Source organism: Trichosurus vulpecula, chromosome 4 (genome assembly GCF_011100635.1).
Source record: "Trichosurus vulpecula isolate mTriVul1 chromosome 4, mTriVul1.pri, whole genome shotgun sequence".
In the NCBI taxonomy this organism is placed as follows: Eukaryota; Metazoa; Chordata; class Mammalia; order Diprotodontia; family Phalangeridae; genus Trichosurus; species Trichosurus vulpecula.
In genome coordinates this window covers 168,393,405-168,407,480 of record NC_050576.1, presented here as the reverse complement: position 1 = coordinate 168,407,480, position 14,076 = coordinate 168,393,405, and the positions used below count along the sequence as shown (strand labels likewise).

The window sequence follows — 14,076 nt, the reverse complement described above, 5'->3', positions numbered from 1 at the left end:
CTACAAAGAGTTTCTTGTGCACCTTGACCCATTGTCTTTATCTCTCTTTGTTCCAGTCCTCTGTTGTCCATAAATTTTCTTTCTGAAAAAAATCAACTGCCTCTATCTGGAGTAGAAGAACTTCAATTTAAATCCTAGCTCTGCCTCTTCTTACCTGTGTGACCTTGGGCAAGTCTTCTTTTTCAGCTTCTCTCTGAGCAAGTCACTTGACCTCAGTTTTCTCATTTGTAAAATGAACTATGTTAATAGTCAGCAAGCATTTTTAAGTGCTTGCTGTGTCCCAGGTATTGTGGATACAAAGACAAAGTGGAAACAAAAGTCCCTGCCTTTGAGGAGCTTACCTTCTAACAGGACGGACAAGATATATACACATATAGATATGGACAGAATAGGATAGGGATAGGGACTAGACCTGTGATTGGTGGAGGGAGTGTCTGGTGGGAAAATCCCTACACTAAGAAGATTAGCACCATCTCTGCGACTCATTGTTGTTGTTGTTGGTCCTTAGTTCTGGAAGAGGACCATGACATCATGGAGGTGATGCCATGACATGCAAGTGAATTGGATTTAAGTGAGGGAGGGCTGTGCAGAGTCACCAGCCTCACTTTCTCCTCCAGAGCCATCGGGTCCAGTGGCCAGATACATATCAGGACTGTAGATGGTCCCAGATATGGTGGAGGACCTTGGCCTTTTAAAGCTAAGATCTGTAGCTGGTCTCAGTCTGACTGAGGCAATGCCCATTTGGTGATTGAGGCTAGGTGAAAAAATGAGGCAAAGAATGGCTTCTTTAACCTAGTCCAGAAAAAGAAAAATCAAAGTCGGAGGTGAAGACCCCAGAAAGAATTCCTATTTATATTCAGTCTGAGCCAGTTAGGGCCCAAACAGTGACCAAGTTGGGTTTGGCCTGGGACCTATTGCAGGTCAATCAGTGAGAGCCAGAGTGATTTGGGTTTAAGTCATGGTCCTTAACAAAAAAATCTAGCCCATAAACCCCAAGATATCTTGAAATGATCAAAATTTATGTTCCTTTCAGCAGAGCACCTGCAGGTAAGGGTCTAGTCGAGGAAAAAAAAAATCAAACTTGGAGAGGAAGACTCTCAAGGTTTCTGGCTAAAACAGAAAACTGTTCCTATTTACAATCTCTCTGAATCAGTCAGGGTGGAGACAATGACCAAGTAGGGTTTGACTGACGTAGCTCCCATTTGCTGATTAAGGCTGGAGGGTTACACAGCTTCCATGTGTCAGAGGCAGGCCTTGATCCTACGTCTTACTGGTACCAATGCCAGATCTTTAGTGATTTGTCCACACTACCTCTCTACACAGAATATTCACTCTCTCTTTCTGTCTCTCTCAATATAAGGTAGTTTTTGGAGAGAGGACCTTCAGGAAAGGCTTATTGTAGAAGATGGTGCTCAAGTTGAGACTTGTTTGGATAGCTTCTGAGATCCCTTTGAGCTCCAAATCTATTATCCTATAAACTATAAAATAAGGAGGTTGGACTTGACTTCTTTCAGCTCTAAATCTGTAATTTCAAACATCTATGATCCTTTCTGTATCAAGAGAGGGGACATAGACATATCCTGTTGCTTCAGGGAAGCTTTAAGGTTCTCTTGTCTACTAAGTTACTCAGTCGACTTGAAGTTTTCCTTTTTACTTTGCTATGTTTTCCCTTAAAGAAAGTAGCCCTCCTATCTTAAACTTTTTAGCGTATAATAGATTGAAATTTCCTATCTATGTAATGCACAGCTAAATTAAGTCACAGTAGGAAAGGAATTTTGTTAGTGAAGGAAAACTTAGAGTAATAACAAAATGTAACAGGAGTTTAAACACATTTCATCTCAGTAGTTTTTAAGTTTTGCCCCATAGTCAGTATAGATGGTGTGCTATAACTATTTCTTGTTTGACTGTGTTTTAGGATGAAAAATGAGAAAGTACTATTTTTAGTGTTTAAAATATTTTGGGGGCTGGGATCCAGAGTGGGAGGGTATTTGGAGGAACGTGATTGCCGTAAATTGGGCAGTAGTTAGAAATCTTTGCTGATACATACACCAGTCTTTTGAATCCAAATTATCCTCCTCCAAATGGTATTATACTGAGGTACCAATAACTTTTGAACTAAATCAAGGTATACTGATGATTCTACAGCTTTTATGAGCTATAAACTTGAAAGCAAAATGAATTAAAAATAGGTAGGCATCCTTGAATTTTCATTCATATTTGAGTTGAAACTTTAGACTTCACATTGGTTAAAATATATTTGCTGATATTTATTTATCTTTATCTGACCAGCTGCCATGCAAAGAAAGCCTAAATCTTACTCTTCCTCTTTGATGGATCAGATTCCAATCAAGTTCCTCATAAGACAGGCTCAAGGACTACAACAGGAATTGGGAGGTATGTTCATTGTTTTTTATTAGTATATTAATGCTATTACCTCTTTATGATTTTGAGTAATCTGTTTCCAAAGAGATGCTAGGTTATATTTGATAGCCTCTCATACTCTGTATTTTTTTATTTTGTAGAAAAAATACAAAGGATGATCTGTTATCCCTTTTTGTAGCAGTGATTTTTTTTTTGTGTGGTTAGAACATACGTAGTTTAGAAATAATAATACCCCTTTGCGTTATTATGGTGTTTTTGTGTGTTGTGTATTCATCCTTTAGCGGTCCCTGTCATGTAAGAAGTAAATATTGTCATTCATAATTGACAGATAAGGAAATCTGGGCAGAGGGATGTGGAGTGTGGTATACTGGAAAGGATGCTAGTCTTGGAGTCAGGAAAATATCTAGACCCCAGATACCTGTTTTGCCACTAGCTAACTGTGACTGTGGGCAAGTCATTTAAATTGCCTAAGCTCTAGTTTAGTTTCCTCAGTCCTCAAATAATGGGGTTGAACTAGATCTGTTAGATCACTTCCATCTCTAAAATGCTATGAGTCTGTCTCCAAATTTAATCTGCCTTGAAATGGCCTAAAATAACCCTTTAACTCATGTTGTATTGGGTTATAGTATTTATCTGGGTGTATTTTTGTCTAAAAGTGGAGTTTTCATTGAAAAGATTTAACAACTTTCTAAGCATGGGGTTTTAGAATGGAATACAAAATTTGTCAAGACAAGAAATGTTTGAACTAACTTCTGTTAACTAAAAAAATCAGAATTTCTTCAGGCACAGCAGTGGCAAAATTCTTTTAGTATTTACTAATGTTTTATTTGTCGTGTATAAAAATTGAGAGAGATCGGAAATCTCTTTTACTTAAAGAGAATCTAAAACCCTGTAAATTTTTCTAGCATACGTTGAAATATGCCCAAATCATAGGTATGTTTTAGTTTTCATTTTATATTATATCACCATCACATGTTTAGGTTAAAAACTCATACGGTTTCTGTATACTTAGGCATTATTTTAAAGCACTTAAAATGTCCAGCAAATTTTGGTTATGGTGTTTATCATTAGGATGGTTATTATTATTGTTAACATTCATTAACATTATAGCAATGAGTATTAGAAATTGAGGTTTTAATTTTTTTGAGAACAAAGGTTCTTGACTCTGTATTTACTTTTTCTTATTGGGAAGATCATAGTGCAGCATGATATGGTAGAAAGTTCACTGGCTTTGGAGTAGAGCATTGGAGTCCAAAGCTTGTCTCTGTTTCTTATTTATTACCTGTGTGACCTTGGGCCATTTAACCTATCTGGACCTTTTTCTTCTTTGTAAACTGAGAGGCTAAATTAGATGGTTTGTCACTAAGGTTCTTTCCATCTCTAAATCATCCTGTAAGTGTGTAATTCTAAGCAGTCTCTTGTGATTCTCTTTCCGAGGTACTTAGTTGGTCACTGGGGAGAAATTTAATTGGAACCATTATTTAGGAAGTGCTGGTGTGTAATCATCCATTGTGGTTGGGTATTAGACTGCTAAACATTCATCTATTAAAATCAGAAGCTGAGGAAGGGGAAAAAAAATCTTTGAGTATTTAACATAAGCCTTCTAATTTCAATTTTTTAAGGGTTGCACTCTGCTTTATTGCGTCTTCTTGCAACTAACTACCCACATTTGTGTATTGTGGATGATTGGATTTGTGAAGAAGAAATTACAGGGACAGATGCCTTGCTACGACGAATGCTTTTGACCAACACTGCCAAAAACCACTCCCCTAAACAACTTCAAGAAGGTGCAGTAAAGTTTTCTTACTTATTTTATGTACAGTCCCTGTTGATCTTCTGCTAACTTAATGATATTAAACATCTAAATATAATGGAATAGTTTTCTTTGGAAGATGTTAATATTTTGTCAAACAGTTTTTAAAGTAAGCAGCCTCTGAGGACCTTTTTTGTTTCCCTTTGAATTGCATTCTTTTTTTTTCCCTTGTGGGTTCTTTGTCATATAACTAGGTACTGTATTTCCCGAAAGGTCCTGAGGACTGTTAGTGAATGGACTAGAATGACTACATTAGAGGAGCATAGTTTGTGGCACTGGCCAGGGTGCTGCAACTTTTTGAAAGAGCCTGTCTGATATGTTTCCAAATACTGAAAAAGAGACATCTAGGACAAGGACTGCAGGATTGAATTGACATAATGTATTACAAATAATAGATGCCTAATGATAGTTCAGATAACGAATTATTGGACCATACAGGTTTCTGAAGACAAACCTCTGTTACAATGCAGGTGGTAGTTTTTACTGCTTGAGTTAATTCTTACAATACAAGTGGGATTAGGGATAGCTATATTAGTTTTTGAACCACTTGTTCTTGCTAATATTAAGATCTTTCCTTAGGGGCAGCTAGGTGGCGCAGTGAGTAGAGCACTGGCCCTGGAGTCAGTAGGACCTGGGTCCAAATCTGGCCTCAGACACTTGACACACTTATTAGCAGTGTGACCTTGGGCAAGTCACTTGACCCCAATTGCCCTGCCCAAAACAACAACAACAAAAAAGATCTTTCTTTAAAACAACATTATGTAGCATCCTTCAGCACATATTTGTGCTAGTCCTGGAATCAAGAAGATCCGAGTTCAAATTTGGCTTCATTCACTTACTAGCTTCTGTGACCCTGGGCAAATCACTTAACCTCTGTTTTCCTCAGTTTCCTCCTCTTTAAAATAAGGATCTCGATGACACCCACCTCCCAGGTTTTTGCAAGGATCAAATGAGATAATTGTAAAGCACTTAGCACAGTGTCTGGCACATCGCAAATACTAGCTATTATTATTATATTGACTTCAACAAATTTACACTAATGTCTTTATTTTTGTATTTCTTCTGATTTCTTTCTTCTTTGTACTTTTTGAGTTTTGTGGTGTAGGGAACAGAGAGCCAGTCTCAAAACCAGCTAGAGCAGAGTTCTGATCCCACCTCTGATACTTCTGGCTGTGTGACCCTAGGCAAGTCATTTAACTTCTCAGTGCTCTAAGTAACTCTTAGGTTGCAGGGAAGGTACTGATCTACATTAGTGGAAGGAGTTTCTGAACACGTACACGAAGTCACAGGTCAAGTCTCTATCCCTGTTACTTGTTTTATATTATTGTATATTTTTGGTCCACATATTATATGATTCTGTCTTCACTCTGCATCTCTTTATGTCAGTCTTTAATTTTTTTTATTCATAGTTGTCTTAATGTAAAATCATATTCTTTATGTTGACTTGCCACAGTTTATTCAGTGATTCCCCTGGCACTGGATATATGTGTTGCTTAGTTTTGTGCTATTACAGATAAAACCAGTGAATACTGTTGTACAAATAGATCTTCTTTACCTTTTTTTTTTCTTTTTTCTTTTTTTTTTTTGGAGGGGAGGAAGGCAGGGCAATTGGGGTTAAGTGACTTGCCCAAGGTCACACAGCTAGTAAGTGTGTCAGGTGTCTGAAGCCAGATTTGAACTCAGGTCCTCCTGACTCCAGGGCCAGTGCTCTACTCACTGCACCACCTAGCTGCCCCTTTTACCTTTTAAATACATCCTTAGGGAATAGTCGTGGTGGGATCACTAGATTAAAGGGTACATTCAGTTTTGAAATTCATTGTGTACTAGCAGCTTGTTTTCAGAAAGATTGAACCAGTTCACGGCTCTGACATCTGTGATTGTATCTGTTTCCACACAGCCTAAGTATTACATTTTATTGTTTTAACTGTGTCATTATTGTGTAATGTAATGATGTAATGAAAAAAAAATTATTAAGTGCCTACTGTGGAGTTCTTTTAATTTGAATTTCTCTCATTATTAATGCTTGAATAGTTTTTCAGATGGTTATTAACAATTTGTGTTGCTTTGAAAACTGCTCATTCCTATCCTTTGACCATTTATTTATTGGGCAATGCGGATATTCCTTAAGCTCCTCATTTGTAAGGTTAGCCAAAACCGTAAAATGACTATGACAGAATATAATGTGTTTCCATTTTAGCCACGTCTTTTTCTTGAGTTATTGGAAACGTTGAACCAGAATAATTGCATAAGGCCTAACATTCTAAGAGCATAATGTTCCTGCTAGCAGCTTTGGAAGGTTTTAGCTTGTCTGAATTCTGACTGACTTTTCTTTTTAGCCTTTTCAGTGCTCCAAGTAAGTCACACACAAGTGATGCAGATTCTAGAGTATTTGACTCTGGTCTCTGCTAGTGAACTTATACCATATGCAGAAGTTTTAACATCAAATATGAACCAGCTGTTGAATTTGGGAGTTCCACGGAGAATTCTTCAAACAGTCAATAAACTGTGGATGGTTCTTAATACTGTGATGCCTAGAAGGTAACTTCTTTTTTTTGTTTTAATGGCATAAACCACTTAAGTTGACAGCAGTGACAATATGTTTTATGCTAATTTTTGAAAGGTCTTTTCATCAGTCATATCAATAATTATGGAACATTTATCTTATAAATGGATAGCGCACTTTATGTTAAAAGGACCAATAAACTTTAAAGATAGGCAAGAATGACATGAGCTTTATCATAGGAAAAGCAGAAACTTAGTGCTTTTGACTTCCTTTTTTTGGTAAAGTGAATAAAAAGTGAATTTCCAGTTTCTTATAGCTAATTTCAGTGATTTGAATTGTTTGCTTGCTGTTTGACATACTAATGTCTAATCATAGAGTGCACAGCCATTGCTATAGAGAGTAGATTTTAAGATGTTTAAAAATACCGGTTTTGATTCTATGTTAGCTTCACTTTTCTACCTTTTATTTTGATGAAATCATAGTGACTTACATTTATAGTATCTAACTATTTAAAGCGTATTCACATCTGTTGTCTCATTTTACCCTCTCACATCCCTCCTGACATAGTTAGGACTATTTAATACATTGAATGGATAGGTGTTTCAGATAGGTTGAAATAATTTTTGAATGTTGGATTTATTTTCTCATCAGGCTGTGGGTCATGACAGTGAATGCGCTGCAGCCAGCAGTGAAGTTAGTTAGACAGCAGAAGTACACACAGAACGACCTGATGATTGATCCTCTCATTGTCCTAAGGTGTGATCAGAGGGTTCACAGGTAAATGGCATTTGATTTCATATTCTTCCATAGCACTATGCTTTGGAAGTTCCCGAGAAAATACTACATTTAGTAAAGTGTTATAGCCTTACCTATTGTTGGTAGAAAAGCTAACTTGCAACTTGATCAGTATTTTTTTAGGTGTTATTGTTCATGAACTTTGTAATCTATTGCTAAGTATTTGGTATATAATTTACTAATCCCAACCCTAGGGAAATGTAATATTTAGTAGGTCAGATACTCCCAAGCAAAACAAAAAAAAGTTCTGTTGACAAGAACAAGCATATTATTCAATGAGGTTAATAAGAACAAGAGGAAAAGAAGTAAGAATAAAGCAAAGAGCAAACTTAAAAAGTGATTATAAATTATTGTACATATAACTTAAGTTTCTTCCTTTGGATCAAGACTAGGGGAAAAGGAGCAGTAGTTCTGCTGGGCTTTCTGGCAATAGGAGGGGAGATAGTTGCATTGTTAAAACAAGCATGTTGTACAGTTGGGTCCATTTCTAGTATAGTGTGACTTGCAAGATACTTTAAATGAATTAGTAAGCTTTTAAAACAATTCTTCCTAGCATACTCAGGAAATTGGTTTCATTATTTCCACATTTACCTGTAAAGTTCATGCAGAATTATTACTTTTAACTATAAAATTGCTTTCATTCATTTAAAAATACTTCTTTATTATATTTCTTCTGTGTGCAGAGCACTTTGGGGGATGTAAAGAAGCATAACAGAGCCTGCGTTTGAGGTTTCATTGAGGATACGAAACAAATACAGGAAAAGTGAAATAGCAATACAAGTCAGCGTGTGATTAAAGTGAAAAGTTGAATGTAGGGACAAAAGTGAAATCAGCAGGCGTTCAGATGTGGTAGACTCAGTGTGTGTTGCTGTGGTCAGAGAAAGTTTCCAGGAAGAGAAGTTAAATTGGACCTTGAAATAGGGGTAGCATTTAGAAGGGGAATTACATTTCAGTTGGAGGAGACAGTGAGCAAAGAGGAAAAAGAAATAGGAATAAAGAGACTGATTGGTAGTAATATTGAATAGAACAGCAAGACCAGATTGGAGAGCTCGTCTTAGGGAATACTGAGTTTGAAGAAAGTAAGTTGGGCCCTTATTGTGGAAGTCTTGAGTAGTATGCTAAAGATTTTTGGACTTGGTGTCCTATCAGGAAATAGTGTTTTGTTGTTTTTAAAGCAGGAATGATTTGATGAAGACATTTTAGTTAGGGTTGTATAGAATGGATTGGAAGGTGTTTCGAATATCCGAGGCAATGAGACTGGTTGGGAAGGTATTTCCTTATTTCAGGTATGTGGTGATAAGGGCAGTAATAATGAAAGTAGAAAGAAAAGGACAAAGAAGGAAAATGTTAAAAAGGAAGGGCTTGGTAGTGGTGGGAAAAGGGAAGAGGAGAAGTCAAGCTATGGTCCTGACTTAAAGACTAATTTATTAGGATAATGATGATGTCATTGAAAGAATTAGGGAAGTTCAGGATGGGGTGGACGCTTTTGAGGGGAAGATGATAAGTTTGGTTTAAAATTTTAAAATATTGGGAGATTGGTATGAAAATGTAGAAGGCAGTTACAGAAAGGATCCTGGATTCCTGGATTAGGTATGAAGATATTCTTGGCTTTCTTTAATTGTTCAATCTGAAATGTGCTTTACCTAATTTGTATGTGTTTTCGTGTTTCTGTTTTTTTGGTGTGATAGATGTCCCCCTCTGATGGATATTACTCTGCACATGTTGAATGGGTATCTTCTTGCTTCCAAAGCCTACCTTAGTTCGCACCTGAAGGAAACAGCAGAGCAGGATATTAGACCTGCCCCGAATAATACCCTAGGCTTAGTGGGACAGACTGATGCCCCAGAGGTTACCAGAGAAGAATTAAAAAATGCATTGCTGGCTGCTCAGGTAATATGGTAAAACCTAATTATAAAATACCTCCCTGTTGAATCACTTTGGTTCTGATATGGGTCAAATTATATTCCCCGAGTAAAGATTGATGCATGGCACATTCTTTTTATTATTATGAGCCCTATCGCAAAAGTTTACATTTGTCCCCAGCACTAGTTATATGGAAAAATTCTTCTGTATTGATAAAATAATCAGGGCTCTTGATAATCTAATTTTATCATCCATCAAAATAAGGAATGTTTTAACTCTTCCAGTAAAGTCATACTCTGATAATTTATTGTTCCATGGCAAGTGATCACAGGCTGTATGGATGGAGCCTAAGCGCTAGTAGATCCTACCACACGGTGAGGCTTTGAGTATGAGTCTGGCAGTGGCCTCTGTGCCTATTGTCCAAGGACCAGTCCAGCTAAAGTATGGAAAGTATTATTACTCAAAGGTTGGCCACCAGCTAATAAATATTTTGGCCAATTCATTCATGAAGATTGTTTATTAAGATACAGAGAACTTGTGATATGCATTGGTAGAGCAAGTATCCACATGGATTAAATTACAGGTCCTTTCAGATGTTGAAGTAAGTATATTTGGACCACAGACATGAATTTCTGTTCCTTGGTTTATGTTTTTTTTTAAATCGACAAAATAATAGTTTAATTGTGTTGTGTAATGTGTAAACTAAATTAGGGTGAAACAAATTTTTACCTGATCTTCCAGTAAACCTTGTATCCTTGAAAGAATGTTGTAAAGTGTTATGAAATGACAAAACATAAAGTGCTTTCAGAACTTCAAAATGGAAATATTTGCTAGAGCAAGGATTTTTAACGGGGGAGGTCTGTGAATTTTATTTTTTTAGTATTTTGATAACTGTATTTCAGTATAATTGACTTCTTTTGTAATCTTAGGCATTGTACTTTATGCATTTAAAAACATTCTGCAGAGACCCTAGGCTTCAGTTGACAAAATAGCTAAGAAAGCCTGAGATATGGTTATTATCAGAAATTTTCCAACTGGAAAGAAGAAAAAAATAATTAGAATAAGTCTAAATAGTGCAAATTATATGACAAGGCCATTTTGGATATAATATTTATAGTTCCTGAATAGTCAGAAGTTTGCTTTTAACATGTCAGTCAATAGCAAATCATGATAGAAGTGTTATAGTAAGTTTTCATCTGTGAAGATGGCGTTGTTGGTAGTGGTGGTAACTGCCAGCAGGTTATCTCCCAAGAAATTAATTCTTTGTTACAAACCTATTATCATGTAAGATAATGGGCTATTCCTCCTATGCCTCCTTACTTAAGGCCTTAAGTAGAGCTCCACATTACAGTCCCCTTGGATTTGTTCTGTGAAGTTTGGATTCAGTCAAAGGGTGCCATTTGAGGACCTAGAGGACCATATGTGGCCTTGAGGCAGCAGGTTCCCCACCCCTTCATCTTGCTTTGCCATTAACACCTTATGAGCGATTAGTTGGCAGTCAGATGAGAGCTAGAAGAAAATATAAGATTGTTCTCTGGAGGATAGGATAGGAAGGCAGATGGGATAGAAGGGTGCTAAAGTCTGGTAGCCAGAAATAAACTGTCTACTTCACAATTGCATCTAAGGCTGGCCCAGTTGCCGCTCAGAATCACCAATTCTGACATAAATTGCCAGCTCCTCTCTCCTTTCTTGTTTGTTTTTTTGAAGTAGGTATAAATTATAAAGAATTAGATTATGTATATAGTGTTATATAGAATCAAATCATATAGGACCATATAGAATCACATTTAGTTTAAAAACAAGATTACTTACATTTGTTGTGTTTCGTTTCTTTGTAGGACAGTGCTGCTGTCCAGATTCTCTTAGAGATTTGCCTCCCTACTGAAGAGGAGAAAACCAAGGGTATTATTCAAAGTGCTGTTGCTACTAACAATAAGGGGATAGAAGAAGGAGAAGACAATTTGCTTTGTAACCTTCGAGAAGTTCAGTGCCTTATCTGCTGTTTATTACACCAAATGTACATTGCTGATCCCAACATTGTTAAACTTGTTCATTTTCAGGTTTGTTTTCCAAGAATTCTGCTTTTTTTTCCACTTTTTTTTGGGGGGATAGCAAAGGATAACTGAAGTGGGTAATGTCCCTGGGATTTCATGTACTATTATATTAATTTATGGAACTGGAGAAAATCCAGATATTTTAGTAATAGCATTTTTCACTAAGGCATTTCATTGAAAAGTAAAAAATAAGACTACATTGAGGACAGTTGTCCTCAACTGTCCCTTCTGTGTGTCCCCTCCACTCCATATAGCAATAAGAAACTTATTGGCCAGTTGACTATGAGTTCACAGGATCTGAGATTGACAAGTCTCAGCTTTACTAAGACTCAGCCTTGATTCCCATGTGTATGAAATGAGGATCATAGTCTGTTCAAATATGACGACTTTGTAGCTAGAAAATACTATTTGTTAATAATATGCATCTAACCATTGTTTTTTCCTTCATTTTGGAATAGGGTTATCCATGTGAACTTTTGCCACTGACAGTGGCAGGTATTCCTTCTATGCACATCTGCTTGGATTTCATTCCTGAGCTAATAGCTCAGCCAGAACTTGAAAAACAGGTAATGAATCCATTGAGGCTTTGTGGTAATTTTTGTTCAGTTTTGAGTCTTGATGACAAGTTCAATTATTCACCTCAAAAACATTTTTTAACATTTCTTTTTACTATCTAAATTGTGTAGTAGTATCTTACAGATCTCCTAGCTTCCAGCCTTCTCTTTACTCCATAACATACCATATATAACTGTGAGACTAATTTTCTTAATGTATAGCTCTTATCTCATTATTTACCAGGCCCCAAACTTTCCCCGCTCTCTATTGAAATAAATCAAAATTCCTTAGCCTTACAAAGACTTCTGTGCCTGTCAGCTATTATTTCCCATTATCCTTCTCCTTGACCATCAGCCATTATAGGCTATTTGTCATTCCCCAAATATGCCTTGATCTTTTCTTTCTTAATTAACAATATAGTTATAAAATTAATAATCTTACCAATATTAGCAATTTATGTTCAAGGACCCTGAAATTCCTTTATCTTATAGTAATCTTCTGGCAGTCTATCTCTCCCTGTGCCTTACTCTTATTAAACCTATTCTTCCTTGCTATGACCTCCTAATCCTTCCACCTTTTTGTACTTTCCTGGGCTGTCACCTCTGTTCTGCCTGTACTTTTCATCGTCCTGTTTTTAACCCTTTGGAGAAGCAGTTCAAGTCTATAACTGTCTTCTACACTTGAATTCATTATTTGTTTGTCTTATTGCTACTCATGCTTTGCCAAACCCCGACTTGGATTGCTCTCACTATCCCCCTCTTTCAGTTGCATTACGCTAATGCTGATGTGAGCTGATGGGAAGTCAATCCAGTCTCAACTGGGCTTTGTTTGAAACAAAGCAATCCTTCTACTCTTTCTTGACTGGTTTCTTTTCGTACTTAACATAGTGTCTTTTCAAATCTCTGTTCTTCTCATACTTCCCACAGTACTCCTTTCCTCCACTCTCAGCTATGTTGTACTTTACTAAGGAAATTGAGGCTATTTGCCTTGATTTTTTTTTTTTTCTGTCTCCTCATCTCATATCCCTCTGACCTCTTCCACCACGATATTTTTTTATACTCCAGGATCTGATGAAGGGTGGACCTTTTCATCAAAGCCAGGCACTTCACATGTACTCTTGATCTGTCCCCTTCTATCTTCTCTAGCAGATGGCCTCCACTATCATCCCCCCATTCTCTGATCTTTAATCTCTCCCTATCTACTGTTTCATTCTGTGCTATTCACAGAAATGCCCAGTTCTCCCTTATCTTTAAAAAAAAACTTTCATAAAAAAAAACTTTCAAGAGTTCTTACCAACTCCCATTAGCTATCATCCCATATTTCTTTTCCTCTTCTCTGCTAAATGCCTTGAAAAGGCTTCCTACTTTTGGGGCCTTCATTTCCTGTCTTCATTCTGTTCTTAAAACCCTCTATAGTCTGGTTTCCAATCTCATCTCAGGTGAAACTCCCTCGTTACCAATTATCTCCTAATTGCCAAATCTAATGACCTCTTCTCCTTCCTTTTCCTTTTTAAACCTCTCTGTAGCATTTGACACTGTTGACCGCCCTCTCCTCCTGGACATACTCTCCTCTTTTTGGTTTTCATGATACTCATTTTCCTCCTCCCTGTCTTCATACTCCTTCTCAGTCCACTTGGCTGGATTTTCATATCCCGTCCTCTGAATGTGGGTATCTTCTCAGGTTATGTCCTGGGCTCTTCTGAATTGTGTCACACTCTTCACTTGGTGACCTCATTAGCTCCCATGGGTTCAGTTCTCATCTCTCTGCACTTGACTCCCAGGCATATCTACCTAGACCTAGTGTCTTTGCATAGTTCCAGTTGTGCATCATGAGCTTTCTGTTGGACATTTTGAACTGGATGCAGAATAGGCTCTGCCAAAGGGTTCATGATACAAACAAGGTTAAAAGCATTCTGTGCTGTAGATAAGGGCTGTTCAACGTTAGGTTTATATTGAAACAGTAAACGATACATTTTGATTTGCCATTTTAGTGAGAGCTCTGTAGGAGCTCAGCTTCGTTTACTAAAGCATTTATGTAAATTTCTATGCTTGTAGGTGGGCTGCATAAATTGCACGCTGGGCCACATTTTGGACAGCCCTGCTGTAGATCCT

At 37.0% G+C, this 14,076-nt stretch overlaps 1 protein-coding gene across 1 annotated transcript in view; it reads left to right on the top strand.

Annotated features, from left to right (window-relative positions):
- The window catches only part of INTS2 (integrator complex subunit 2), a 45,831-nt gene that overhangs the window by 25,615 nt on the left and 6,140 nt on the right, over nt 1-14,076 (top strand). The window contains exons 16-22 of the mRNA XM_036755924.1: nt 2,290-2,394; nt 4,005-4,169; nt 6,532-6,733; nt 7,350-7,475; nt 9,182-9,383; nt 11,195-11,416; nt 11,869-11,976. Of these exons, the coding sequence (XP_036611819.1) occupies nt 2,290-2,394; nt 4,005-4,169; nt 6,532-6,733; nt 7,350-7,475; nt 9,182-9,383; nt 11,195-11,416; nt 11,869-11,976 (1,130 nt within the window). The remainder of the gene's footprint in view (nt 1-2,289; nt 2,395-4,004; nt 4,170-6,531; nt 6,734-7,349; nt 7,476-9,181; nt 9,384-11,194; nt 11,417-11,868; nt 11,977-14,076) is intronic.